General features: G+C 39.6%; 1 protein-coding gene across 1 annotated transcript; it reads left to right on the top strand.

Annotated features, from left to right (window-relative positions):
- Positions 1 to 7,950: 7,950 nt before the first annotated feature.
- APOOL (apolipoprotein O like) lies at positions 7,951 to 13,646 on the top strand. The gene is made up of 9 exons (XM_053473076.1): positions 7,951 to 8,041; positions 9,786 to 9,890; positions 10,002 to 10,121; positions 11,106 to 11,160; positions 11,539 to 11,637; positions 12,035 to 12,126; positions 12,476 to 12,586; positions 12,718 to 12,880; positions 13,223 to 13,646. Exons 1-9 carry the CDS (start codon positions 8,030 to 8,032, stop codon positions 13,318 to 13,320), a joined length of 855 nt encoding a protein of 284 aa, XP_053329051.1. The 5' UTR covers positions 7,951 to 8,029; the 3' UTR covers positions 13,321 to 13,646.
- The last annotated feature ends 1,086 nt before the right edge of the window (positions 13,647 to 14,732 follow it).

Raw genomic sequence — 14,732 nt, 5'->3', positions numbered from 1 at the left:
CACACCTAAAGTAGGCCTGGAGCAGAAGTAGGCCGTTGCAAACGGGCCCTAAACTCATGTGAATGGCATCTGTATTTTTATTTCTTACTGAGCATACCCAAGGTGTTTGTCCGCATATCTAATATTTTTGAGCAAAATTGAATTAATTTTCTCCATAATATTTCTATTATTAAAACAGGATACATATATAGGAAGGGGGGCCCTCAATAGATAATAGACAAGGGACGCGGGAATTTGTGTTACATGTCGAGACATCATGGCATCTCTGCATAGATGTGAAACTCAACTATATTAAGGGTTGTCTTAAAACCGACTTTAAGTGAACTGTCGCCATCACAGATTCTAGAAAGCCTAGTTTATAAAAACTACCTATAACTTGTGTTTTTGACTTATTAATCAGGGTCAATTATCGATTGACCTGAAGCCGAGATCAGTTGCAGTCTGTGGCAGATCCAGGATTATCTCCTGTCCTAAAGTCCTTTTTCTCACCCACCCTTACAAAAGGCTGCGCAAACCAATCAGCAACAATCAGCAACTTATCTATAGAAGAGAGAGAGCAATAAGGAGGAATAATCTTGGAGGTCCTTTGGACGTCTTTCTCCATGGCATACACATTAGGTGGGGCTCTAAAAACGGGAATATCGGTTATTTTAATGCAAATGCGATTACATAGATTTATTTCATGGACAGAACCGTAAAATACAGGATTTTTGGAAAAGTGACAGATCTGCTTTAATGACTTTTATAATAAAGATTGTTGCTCGATTGCATAGAAAACTTTAAACCTGGGAATTGTTTTAGGATTCGAGAACCACGGCAAATAATTTATTAAGAGAACAAAAAAGAAACACACAGGATATACGTGCTTAAGTCCAATTAACTAGACATTCTTACCACGATGCCAAAAAAACTCACAACTCCTAATGAGTCCGCCTGGAGGAATAAATAATGAAGCTTTCGCATTTTGTTTGGATTACTAAATTATGTATGCATCTAAGAAGCTTCTTGGAAAATGAAGGTCAGATTCAACAACCCGAAAAGAAAAAGCCATTAGGCTAAATGTAATAGTTAGATTGTTTGGAATAAAATTGTCTGATCCCAATGATGTTTTTGTTTCGGAGAATTGTGAAAATTATTCCACCAGATGACAAAAAAAATAAAGGATCATTTTAGCATTAAAGGTCTCTGGAAAGAGGACCCGTGTGTTCCCGGGAGCTATGTGTTCATCAAGTGATAAATAATAATAATGTCCAATTAACAAATTAGTTCAGGGTAGTCACCATGTAGTCATCACTTCTTGGTCTGTTGGCTTACATTCTGAGTACATGTGAGAGTTGAGCTTCTGAGCCCATGTGGAGGTCCACCCTGGGCTTGGTTCACCGGTGAGGTATGGTGGTGGGCTACACCAGCCACTTAACTCAGTATGTGCGGGGGCACTATGGACCCTTCAACTGCATCTTTTTTATCCACTTGCTTAAGCCTATTGTCTGGCAGCTGGGACCTTTTATTTATTATTATTTTGACATTTTATTACCATTTTAGAATGCCAGCCAAGTGACTGAGACCTGTATGGTCTATGGTTTTTACCAATATTGTTGTATTGATATAGCTATTCAAACCAAGTACATTGTCACTATGGCACATTTTTGCTTTTTGGATGCACTGAAATGGCCACAATGGATCCCAGAAGAATTGGCTTTTTGGTGTGGGGGGGGTAGGCTGTCCTTTTGGACACTAACCTCCCCTTGAAGACTTCAGAGGATCCCTTTTTGAGGCTGGACCAAGAAGATCTTTGCCTCTCTAACGTATTTTGGCTGGAGAGGGAAGGTGGAACATATCCATTCAAGAAGATGATTTGGGATCCGCTGATCTCCTGTGGCTCCTCTGGAATTTAATTTCTGTTTCACCTCCACCCCTTCACTAGATATGAGAATACTTGCACCTCATGCTTCAACGAAAAAAGGTGACCAACAGGTAGCTCTTTAGCTATTTGGGTTTATAGGGAGATGCAACAGAACGATGGAGGTGACCCTATCAATTTATGTGTAACTTCAAAATTGTAGGACTTAGCACTGTGCTGGAAAGCAGGGACGTAATTAGCGTAGACAATGAAATTAAGTAACATTCTGTAATTTGTGGAAAAGTTCTTCTTTTTTATAAGTATAATTAGTAGTCCTTACTGCCACCATAAAAGATCAAGAACGTGTAGAACGCCAGAATGCTTTATCAACTAGCATGCTATAGCTTATAAATTAAAGTATCCAAGTAAATTTAAATATTTATATAGGTGCATATCTTTATCATGCCTACTTCCCCAAAATATCTCCAATTCCAAAACCCTCTAAGAGGTAATACCAGGGATTACCAGGGATATGGTATGATGACCCATGAAGAAAGGCCGTGTCCAAGAACTCAACTTCAAGCGCAACATTACAACCGGGGCTAGGCGGACATCTGGAAAGACGTGTGTTGGTCAACCCAAAGATTCTACTAAGTAATTGTTTAATAGCAAATGACTTTCTTTGCTGAGTTTTTTCTAGGAGCTGATATAGCGTCTGTTGTCTTAACTCAAAGCCTAATCGCTAGCCAAAGGAGCTGCTCGTACATGAAGCACAAACACGTCCTATAGATTGTGTTTCACCAATGCAACAATGTAGCTAAATGCAAAGGCCGGTGACGGAGGGGAAAATGCACTAGAATTTCTATTGTTTGACGCCGATACTGTATTACCAATAAAAATACATGATCAAGATACTTCTAGGTTGTTGGTGACATGTATAAATGGAAAAGCTTTTTTTATTTTAAAAAAAATGCTTATAACTCTGTGAAAATATACATTTCTTGTACAATGGCTTGCACTTTACCTGCGTATATACTGTGAAGTAGGCTGTAGCGTTATTTTTTGTTATATTATTATTATTTCTCTTTGTGTAAAGAGGTTGAAGTATTAAAACACTAGTTTACGGCTGGTTTTTCAACCCATTCCTATATAACAAGTCTTCAATATATATATATAAGATGTATTTCCGGTAATTGAACACTAACGACATACAGGGATGTTACCGGATTGTGTCTGTTATATGTAATATGTTCCGGATTTCTGCAGCAATAGGTTATATACCAAACTCTTAAAGGACTGTTTCAACAAAGGGGTTTATTCACTAAACAGTGAGTTGTGGGTGAGTCGTCCTTCTTAGAGGCTCAAGGAATCAGAGATGGTTCCAGGGGGGCTCCGGTGCAGAATTTGATCTCGGGGCTGGGAGGCATGTCTCCCCATCCCTTTCTTTTCGAGATCTCTAAAGAAATTCCCAGTTATGGTTGCTCACCATTTAGTGAATAAACCCCAGAACCTGCTTCCTGCACCTTTTTGTTCAAAGGGGCACTTCATATTTCTGTACATAGAGGCTGAACTGTTATTTTTTTTACTCCATCTTATAATTATAATTATGATCTATTATTTTAACAAAGAACGACCTTCCAGAAATGTATTATTTCAGTGTTAGTTATGTGACGTATTCTGCTTTCAGACAACGAGAACGATAAATACAGAACGATTATCTCATTTAACAGTAGTACTTACAGGATGAAAAGTATTCGAAAAGGAATCTTTAATACAAATTGTATGTACAATATCAGACACACGGCTGTATGTAGGTTCACTAGTGAATAACGCAGGACCTGTCACTCAAAACTGTAATTAAGTTGCATTAATAAATATATATATATAAAAAATGTACATACAGTATATTGTATTAATATTTTTCTTAAACTGTTTAGCAGTTTTAAAGATATTTTAAAAATAAATTCCCTATGTTCATTATTATCTTACTAGTCTCTCCCCATCTCATAATAATTTCCAGCATGCATCTGCGTTCCGCTTACTCATTGGTTACTTTTTTTAAGAAGAAGAAAAAAAAAAAAGGTTCCTCGGGGGCGGGAATCATAAGGTATGACGATAATTAAGTATGGCACAGAGGCGACAGGAATTATATGTGCATGACGAAATGTATTATTAAAAATAACTTGAAATATGCAGGCCTGTTTTATATATATGTTTTACACGACATATAGCATAAATAAACATAAATACGAACGCAACACTATGGATTTCATAGCGCTGATCTTTATTATTGTCTAAAGGGATTAAATGGAAAAATAATGTTTTGCAGAGCAAACGAAAAACTTCTTTCTTCATGTGAAATGGGTAAAAACATTGGCTTTTTAGTACTGCTGCTTTCCAATGATGTAAACAATACAATGTATTTTCCATTCGCTGTGGTTTTATTTATTTGTAACTAGTCCATGTTGGGTAACTCTGGCACATAGGGGTTTCACAAGCAATACTACACCAAAATCCTACCTGATTTTATCTAAGAATCTTTCGGTAAATATTCTAGTATTGCAGCTGCCACGCCAACACAAATTATCAGGCTCCTAGCTATCAATGTAAGTGTGCAAAACTTTACTATTTCAGTAAAAATCTATACCGAATGTTCAATTATTTAATATAATCAGAATAAACTAAGGACCCATTTTTCCCAAGAGGTCATCAATTTTAATCTAATAAGATTATTAAAAAACAAATAATGAGGGAGCTAAATTTACAAAATAGTTAAATGGTAACCAATATGAGTGATTCTTCTGTTATTTAACATTATTATTTTTAATTTATTATTATTATTATGATTATTATTAAATTGCTGCAGTCTCTGTCAAGATGTGTTTCAGTTGGAAAGTTGAATTCAGAGCTTGGTCCAAAAAATGTCATTCAACCACATTTCATGGATAAACCATAGAAAAGGATGTATTCCCAAACAATTCACACGCAATGCACGAGGGGTATATTTTAACAGGATATGGCAAGGAGAAGACGTCTCACTCTATATTTTATATGCATGGGGGGTATAATCTCTTCAGTGGAGTTCTGAATCCCAATGACCCTTTTTGGTGCATACTTGGGAAATCTCTGGGTTTGACCCGGAGTCTCTGGGAAAAACGCAGCATCCCTGGGTCTCAGGGTCAGTTTCTTCTTTCTTTGGGCAGGGGACCAGCGTTTTTCCATACCCAATCCACTCTCCTTCCCAAAGGCTGTCAGGGGCTAGCTCCATATGCAGCTAGCCCTGCCACCACACATGGCTAGCCTTGCCTTTTCTTGATGGTACTCCCCCCAGAAAAGCAATAGTCCCAGGTAGCCTACCATTTAAAGATCCCATGTATGCCTAGTAGATGTCTAACCAGCTTTCCTTATCTCATGCCACCTCCACTCAAACCATATCCAATTTGTTCCTATATCGAGCTGTCACTTGGACCCTCCAGCTTGTCATCAAGCCTCTAATGACATCATCGCTTGGAGGCGTATCGGCATATTCCAAGTATATGAGAGCAATCAATGACTCCCGGTACAATAAACGGCCAATGGAAGATCTAATTTCCCAACGGATCAACCTATACTTCTTAGAAAAGATCTGTTTACCTGTGTGGTACCTTTTTAAGGATTTTGACGTTTCCCAAACACACCAGAAAAATGGAACATAAATGACATTCCGATGGCATGTGGCTAACCAGGTTATTTTTTTCCGAATGCCCACTTATAATATATGGGAACAGGAACGTTATGCCTTTCATGCAACCCCAAAGTAGGTGAAGAAGATAGTCCCGCCAACATTCATCTACTGGGACTTGCTCCTAGACCATATAAAAAACGAATTATAAAAATATGGTTAAAACATTTTATGGTCATTAAAGGTCGAATATATTTACAAACTGTGACTTTAACAGCCCATTGTGAAGATTCTATGTAATGACCAACACCAACGGCGGACTTATCATTTTTTAAAGATAAACTCAACCGAGTCACCTGCATTCAAGCAGGTATATCAACCACAACATACTGGTAGAAAAAACACCAATCGGGAGCCTTACTTACGATCTTGGCATATAGGAAGCACAATAGGAAGAAGTCGGTCCCTACGTACACTCATTCATCCCCACTATAGTTCTTGATCTAGAACCATTCACATAAAAGTCTGGGTTCCTTTTTTCACTCTATATATATATATATATATATATATATATATATATATATATAATCATCTAAATAATATGTGTTTACTTCTCTTAACGGGGTTGGGCATCCTGCCGCCGACAGCCGCTGTTCGCATGTCAGCTTGGGACGGACGTAACCAGATCCGGGGGTGCGAAGGTTGTCCGGCCCCGGTCTGCAGGGACAATGTTATCGAACGGGAATTTCTCTATGTGTTGTTCACTAGGCTGATACCTCAAGGTAAATTGCACAGACGTGTGTGTTGTAAGTTGCGCTGCAACATTAAAAAAAAAAAAAGGAACATATTGCTCTTTTTTTCTAATATATACACAGATATATATATATATATATAACTTAGTACAAAAAAAATGTATTTAAATATATAATCTGTACATTACTGAAAACATTTATTCCGCGTTAATCTAAAGTAGCTTTTGTTTTCAAATAATAAGTTTGGAATATACTGTTGTAAAACTTGGACTTCAATAAATTGAATTATCTTCACCGAATCCGACTTTATTGGTTTCATTTATTGGTATTAATTACATTGAGACGAACTCAAAGGACTGAGCCTTAGGGAAGAAAAGACGGGCCAAATGGGTCTTATTAAGACTCAAACATTTTCTTACGCATACCACACATTTCAGGCCGTTTAAGGATTTATTAGCATTTTTCTCGCCACATGCTGATCTCTAAATAAATATGTCAATAAATAGAATTGATTGGGCAACAGGGAAGGTAATACAGGGAGTCATATGTTGTCATTTAAGTGGACCCGTCATTCACAAGCATGCCGTTCATTACAGGTAAGTATGAGAGCCGTAGCTGGTAACTCTCCCGGGGTTTGACTTGAAGTCTCATGTTAAAGTGCTGCTTTTTCACGCTTACGCAGGATGCTGGGGTGCATATCCAGCCCAATCTGGAGAGTGGGGGTCGCATGTCAGCCAGCAGCCCACCAGGCATTTACCCACCAAGCCAGATGGCCACCAACTGGAGATACCGCACGTTCCCTGTAAGGAACCAAAACCTGTTGCATCCCCCCCATCCAACTCTAATAATCCATCCGAGTCTTGGTGATCACTCAGTGCCGGGTCGCGCATGTTGGCCAAGTTTAAATAGTAGTAGCTGCCATCTCCTGCTTTATCTCTATTAACTCCTAAATCACTGCCGGCCGGCCGCGCCTTGCTGTCAGATTCCAGCCCTAGTTTTCAATAGGTGTATTAGGATCTAAACATATACATGTATACGGTTTCTGAACACGGACGCCTCCTACGCGTTAAAGCAACACGGCTGTCGCCCTAACCTATTGCTAGGCGCCCCTTCATTAACATTTTTAATAGGTTTTTTTTCCCCAAATCTCTCTTTTTTACTATTTATATAGTATTGTATAGTTTTGTTGTACGCAGAAAGCCTGGGTCTACGGTTCCGGTAGAGGTTTTATTGGGATATTCACAAAGACCAGTGTGTTGCCAAGCGGTGAGGCCCCTAGCAACCATACATATTTGTATTTTTTCACAGGATGGCAAGCGTTCTTTTCTTTATCTGTACGCCTCAATGAGTCTATAGGTAGCCATTGTACAGCACTGGGGAATATGATGGCGCTATATAAACAATAATAATAGGAGCCCAGTCAACTGAGTGACTTCTGTTGTAAATATCCTCAGAAGCAAAGCCATAAGCTGAACGGAAGAGGATAAACGTCAAGCCGCTTACAGACAACAGAATTACAAAGACTTCCAACAGAATCCAGAAGGGAAAATAATTATTTCCCAAATGTAGTATAATAAGATATAAAACACACATTTATGTATATTATGGCAGGTGCAGCAGGTATCTGACACCTTCCTCCCCCCCCCCCCAGCGCCCGGTGCTCAGTGTGAAAGCGGCCAGAGCTTGTCACGTGATCACGTCGAGCAAGCAACGCGATTGGGAGGTTTGTCCCTCCGTGGCCGCCGTACTCACTGTCTGTGGTAGGAGGTGGGCGGCATGGTGTCCAAGGTGAGTCCCAGAGACCGTATGACAGCTCGAGAGCCGGCGGCGGTCTGAGGGAAAGTAAAGCCGGGCGTGTGCGGGAGCCTCTAAAATCGCAGGCCTGCCTCTATCCCGGCACACATCCCTGCCTACTGTCCCCTGATCTCACGGGGAGTCCCTACAGCACAGCTCCTCTATTCCTGTGTCTCTATAATACACCTCTGTATGAACCCCAATTACACCATATAGAACTGTCTCTGAGACCTCTCTGTGTATATAATACACCCCAATTATATTTATAACTTTAACTTTATATATAATAAACCCCAATTACATTCATAACCTTATATATAATAAACCCCAACTACATGTATAACTTTATATATAATACGCTCCAGTTACTATTATAACTATCTCTCTATATAATACACCCCTGTTACTATTATAACTATCTCTCTATATAATACACCCGGTTACTATTATAACTATCTCTCTATATAATACACCCCGGTTACTATAATATCTATCTTTCTATATAATACACCCCAGTTACTATAATATCTATCTCTCTATATAATACACCCCGGTTACTATTATAACTATCTCTCTATATAATACACCCCGGTTACTATAATATCTATCTCTCTATATAATACACCCCGGTTACTATTATAACTATCTCTCTATATAATACACCCCAGTTACTATAATATCTATCTCTCTATATAATACACCCCGGTTACTATTATAACTATCTCTCTATATAATACACCCCGGTTACTATAATATCTATCTCTCTATATAATACACCCCGGTTACTATTATAACTATCTCTCTATATAATACACCCCGGTTACTATTATAACTATCTCTCTATATAATACACCCCGGTTACTATTATAACTATCTCTCTATATAATACACCCCGGTTACTATTATAACTATCTCTCTATATAATACACCCCAGTTATTTAATAACCCTCCAGATCATCGTTCTGATTTTGGGAAAATTGACATCTTGAAATTCTTTCCTACATTCGCTTTAGATATGAATTAAAATGTTTATTGCTGCACGCTCCTGGGTTTTTTTCTATTATTATTTAAACAAGAGACGCCTTTTATTATAAAATAATCGCTCCAGACATGTGTTAGACGGTAAAAGCGAGCAGCGAGAGGTCCGGGATCTATCGCGCGGGATACTCTCCAGCATTAAAGCGGAGAAGCGATTAGCGTCTGTCACAGGCTGAGCCGCTTTCGCGGAAGCCGGGATTCACGGTATTTGCGCCCGCTGGCTCACAGCAAATTGTTCGAAGTAATGACTTCATTGGAAAACGCAGCGCAGTCGTAATTTGTCCCCGGCTTCTTAGAAAGTAGTTTAACTATATTACAGCTATGATGTCGTCACGATGTCATTTTTCTAATGTTTTGAAGTATACTGGGCCGCTTGTGCATTGCGATGTGAAGCTGATTAAGAACCCAATTGGCTTTGGGGAGGGATTTATATGAATTATGAGGCGTGAGTGATGTCATATATGTTTCTGCATGTCACACCTATCTAAGGCATAAATATTGGGGATTGCTCAGCTCGTCACTACGTCAAGTACCCCACGCTTGGCGAATCCAGTCTGTTCATCTCAATAATGAAAGTTCAAAATCATGATTGTGGAATAAATGTTGGCCACGATTTAATATTTCTATATATCTTGTTCTTTTATTGAAATAATTTCCATTGTCTTTTAATGAATCTGAAGACTTTTGACCTCTTCTCCAGATATTCAGATTGGCCGCTGTGCCGGCTGGGCTAGCCCTCACCTCTTATGGCTTGTATGCTGTGTCCGACCGAGAGCCTAAGGGTAGCCTCCTGCACCCTAATCAGGTAATATCCCTACGGCGATCCACTCGCCACCGTCCACTTATCTCCTTTAATTAATCCACGCCAACGCCACTCTAATTCCTTGATGTGTTAAACATGTGCGTCTCGTTACAGTTGTCCATTTATTCGGCTCCTTTGAAAAAATCCAAGTACGTGGAAGAAGAGCCGGGCCGTCTGCAGTCCGGGATCTCAGTCGTGCGGCAGACAGTTTGGCCTTTTGTTACCTGGGGACAGGTAAGGACGGGCAAACTGGTCGTCTGGTTCGATATCTGAGGAAAGCTGTGGTCGGGGATAATGCTTTTCCTTGAAATAGCCTTCCTTCACAAGCTCCGACCATAGACTGGTCAGTTAGTGCTGGGTATCGCGGGACTGATGCCGGTGGGCGGTCCCGCTGATGTCGGTGGGGGGTGCTGCCGGTGGAAAACTTCCCCATGTAAAGGGAAAATGGGCGGGGAGCAGGGCGTGTCAAGACCCCCGCGACCCAGAGGATTCGGGTCTTGACCTGGAGAAGTGGTGCTTCGACCGGAGCTCTCCGGGTCAAACCGAGAGAGTTCCCCGGTGTGGGAATATCATGTGGACGCAGGGAGTAAGAGATATTGTCAGCCAAACGCATCTCCAGCAAGGAGCTGGAGGGCAGGGACAGGGCAAATGCATTATTCTGTACAATCCCACCATGCATCTAAAAAGGGGGCCAATATGATCATTTAAAGGGCCGCTCAGCTGTTAGTTTCAAGTGACCATTCTATATGTTTTAGAAAATGCACCTGGGCTTATGTTGCTTCTCTTCAGGTGGTGACCCACTTACATTAATATTTCTCCATAATGCGTTCCTTGCATTTATAGCCCATAAAGGCTTTGAATCGTTTATAATCCGAGAGCATGTTTCAGAATAGCTCTTCTTCATAAATGTTGAGAGGAATCCGTGTCTTCCCCGTCTCCTCTCGGATTAGTGTGTTCATTTCACCGTCTAACCAAATTGCCTTGTGACCCAGAGTACCTTCTTCACAAGTCGTATTTTTTAATATTTATGCAAAAACAGTTTTTTCCAATGGGTTTTTAGTGGCGCCTAGTGGCCAGAAAGCAGAATGTGATACAGGATTGGAAAGAAACTTGATGTACATCCGTGACCTCTTCTAATCTGTATACGTGTACAGTATGCAGCTCTTACACTGGCTTTGATGTATGGTGTAACACTAACAGTTCCTGTATTTTGCACAGCATGTCGGTTCTTCAATCAAAATGAGTGTTGAAGATACTGTACAGTTTGGAAAAGGTGAGAGTCTTTAGCTGAAACTTTACGTTTATGCAATGTATGTGAGCGATGGGGGGTGAGTGTATGTTTTAGTGTTAAGATGTGTGTCAGTGTGTATGAGGTGGATTGGGGGGGCAAGCGAACACAGCTTATATATTTATTTAAGCTATTTAAATGATAGAAACTTATTAAAATATGAATTATTATATTAAAGATATTATTTTCACTCCATTGTCGTTTGGTTTATCACAAAAGTACCTTGATCCCTGCCTATGATAAAGTAATTATTAATTATACTTAAATAGTTGTGTAAAGGTTGGCACGCTATACGTCTTGTGTTACTGAGACGTAGGTCTTATTTTTTAACGTGATATTAATCTATATTTTTCCTTCATTCAGATAGTTATGTTTATCTAAAGAATCCGCCACCGGAATTCCTTCCAAGAGCGGGTATTATCGCAGTCAGCGGGTTAGCTGGACTGGTTCTAGCCAGGAAAGGTAAGTCATCTTATTTATTATTATTATTACTTTTATTTATATAGCGCCAATAATTTCCGCAGTGTTTCTCACAGTCCGCACGTTCAATGGGTCCGATAAAACTAGAATGGTGGGACTAAGACAAACCGAAACGCTAGGCAAGGTTACTCCTATACAGAGTTCACCAGGTGGTGATGGATAAGGGTCTTACTTTGCTTCAGGGGGACATGTAAGCAGGTGTATATGATGGGAGCATACGTATGTTATAAAAGTCATTCTGTGACCCCTATGGAGTCAGGTAGTGTATGTTACATGTGCCTTCGCACGATTGCAGATCTTTCTGTGACCCTTCTAATCCCTACAAGGTCGTTTTTAAGAAAAGTGGTAGTCAAATGCTTCACGTTTCTCATCGTTCCAGGGTCCAAACTGAAGAAGATTCTGTACTCTGCTGGTCTCACCGCACTAGGTGTATCCGTATGTTACCCAACGCAGGCAGTGATTGTTGCAAAGGTTAGTATTATTGTCTCCCATCAACTCTTAGTTTGGCAGGTTTTTTTTGTTTTTGTTTTTTTTGTAAAAACATCTGAATTAACCCTAATTACACAGTACTATCTTGAAAGAAGTTTCTCCAGTTTAACAACGTATTGTATAAACACCCTGTGATCTATGCCTTAGACTTACATATTTCTTTTCTTTAACACCTTGATGACAATTGACGGTCCGGGCACGTCATGCAGGACTGTCGTGGCATTAAAAGGGCCCCCAGCCATTGTCACGAAGGGTACAAGAAATATTTTCCTACAAAGTTCTCTGTTTTGGGGCAAAGTTTAGTTTTTTATTATTTATTCTTTTTTTTTAGTTAACAGGAAAAAAGATTTATAACGGAAGTCACCAGACATACAATGCAATTAGTAGTTTATGGAAAGCAAGTCCCAAGAAAGATGAGAAACCCCAGTCTGAAGATGCAAAGGTATCGTCCCTGAATTGGAAATTTTAGTTGCACTTGTATTTGCAGTAAGCAGTCCAGTGTTTTGTGTTGTTTGATCGGCTCAGTAACGCATTATACAGGATCATTTTATTGTGAGATGATTAACCCGACAGGTGGTGCCCCCTGTAACAGAGGCGGCAAATAATGCGTCCTTGCGGCACAGCGGCGTGGAGGAACGTGCCGACTCCAGCACAGCGGAGCCAGAGTCGGAGATACAGAATCCACTAAACGGAGAAGCAAAAAAGACTGAGAGTAATCCAGCCGCTGGCTCCCTAGGTATGAGATTACTGCACATTTATCCGCTTACCAGCAATGTTTTTATTATTATTAAAGAGAAAGTGCCGTGTGAGGACAGATGCTTGATACAGGCCTCTGAGTTTATGTTGTAAGACAGATCGCTGTACTGTAGTGTGAGGGCATTCATCCACATCATATATGTTAATGGTACATGTTAATGGTACGCTTCTATCTAAAGATCTTTTGCATAGAACGTAACAGATAATGGTTCGAGGTAATGCCGTGTTCTTAGCGGACAGTTGGTTGTTGGTCTCCAGCAGCTCCCGCTATTTAATAAAAGACCTACAAAAAAGCTTATTATGTTCTTTATTTTTCTAACAGTGTCAACCAAGGAGACAAAGTTCCAACCTGACACAAACCTTTTGGACCACGGACAGGCAAACCCCGAGGATGTGGATATGTACAGCACCAGGAGCTGAATACTACCGAGTAACTTATTCCGAAACCTTAACAGAACGGAAGAAACATGTAACTTATATAATATGTATTCTAAAGCACTTATTTTCTGCAAACCTAACACCTTCACAACTGTTTTGTATCATTTTTTAATATTATGAGCAGAAATAACACATGAAAATGATGCCGTTGTGTTTGCATAAATAAAATCACTTTGTTCTACGTGCCTTAGTATATGATGGCTGCCAAGATGTGTTACGGCTTCTTTTCTCTGTGATGTCAGAGTAGGAAGTATATAAATCGGATTCAGTTTAATTTAAAAACTAATAAATTGATGGTTTTCAATGCCGCGTTCTGTTATGTTTTATGTGAGACGTAATTGTAACTCGTTTTAAGTTTTACCTGACTAAACCCCTTCAGCATTGCGGATCCTATTCCCAAGCCTGTATTAAAATGCTAATAAAAAAATATAATTAAAATAAAAAAAAAAAAATACCCATGAACAAAATACTGAGAATTTACCATCGCATATAAATCTTACCTCGGTATCGTTGCATGACAAAGAGTTCTTCCAGATAAAGGACTTTCCCTACCCAGGGATCATATGTGTAGTAGTACATGGCAAAACCCACCTTTGAACTGCCTGAAAACCGGAATAACAAGACTTTGTTGGGTTTTTTTTTTATTTCTTTTAATAGATTTTCATTTGAAATACATGTGATTCATACAAACATACAGGGGTCTATTCACTAAAGCGAGCATTGTGTTTCAGCTCCTATATGTTTTGGCTGGCCCTGTATAATGTATAGTTAAATCAGAGTACTACAAGGTCTCTTCACCCATTGAATCATGCATTATGCAGGGTAAGCCGTTCCTGCTGGGGAAACCTGCCAATGTTAGCCCTCATAATGAATAGTGAAGTAGAAAGTGTCTTAAAAACTCTCTCTTTAGTGAATAGACCACAATGGACCTTGAAGAAGAAGAAAAAAGGCCACTGATCTATGTCACAAGTAACACGGAAACTAAATTGGGGAAGTAATATAATTACGGAATCATCTTTTATTTTCCCCTAGATTAATTTATCGCAGCTTCCTGCTCCATAATTGTTTATAACCCGGGCAAAGTAGAATCGAGAGGAATGTCAGGGCTGTGAAACTCCCCAACCTACTTCTGTCATCCGGTATTTCTGTAACGAAGCAGTAATAGTACGCGTGATCTCCAAAGCCGTCTTCAAGCAAATCCAAGTAGAAGAATAAAATGTGGTTCTAGCAGGGGTTAACAAATTTGGTTCGGATCTGAGTGCTGTTTTTTTAACCCCTTCATGACAAAGCCCGTACATGTACAACGCATTGTTTTTAATGGGTTTAAGAACAATCCATTGTCCTTAAGGGGTTAATCCATCAATCAGGTTTTTTTATTTTAACCCCTTACATAT

Source organism: Spea bombifrons, chromosome 8 (genome assembly GCF_027358695.1).
Source record: "Spea bombifrons isolate aSpeBom1 chromosome 8, aSpeBom1.2.pri, whole genome shotgun sequence".
NCBI classification, from domain to species: Eukaryota; Metazoa; Chordata; class Amphibia; order Anura; family Pelobatidae; genus Spea; species Spea bombifrons.
Note: the sequence above shows the minus strand (reverse complement) of the source record. Positions and strands in the feature narration are given on the sequence as shown.

What these genes read in the sequence shown, in the direction of transcription:
- APOOL (XM_053473076.1), top strand. An exon ending in GCCTCCTGCACCCTAATCAG is followed by an intron (nt 9,891 to 10,001) that starts GTAATATCCCTA and finishes GTCTCGTTACAG; the next exon opens with TTGTCCATTTATTCGGCTCC. An exon ending in CCCAGTCTGAAGATGCAAAG is followed by an intron (nt 12,587 to 12,717) that starts GTATCGTCCCTG and finishes TTAACCCGACAG; the next exon opens with GTGGTGCCCCCTGTAACAGA.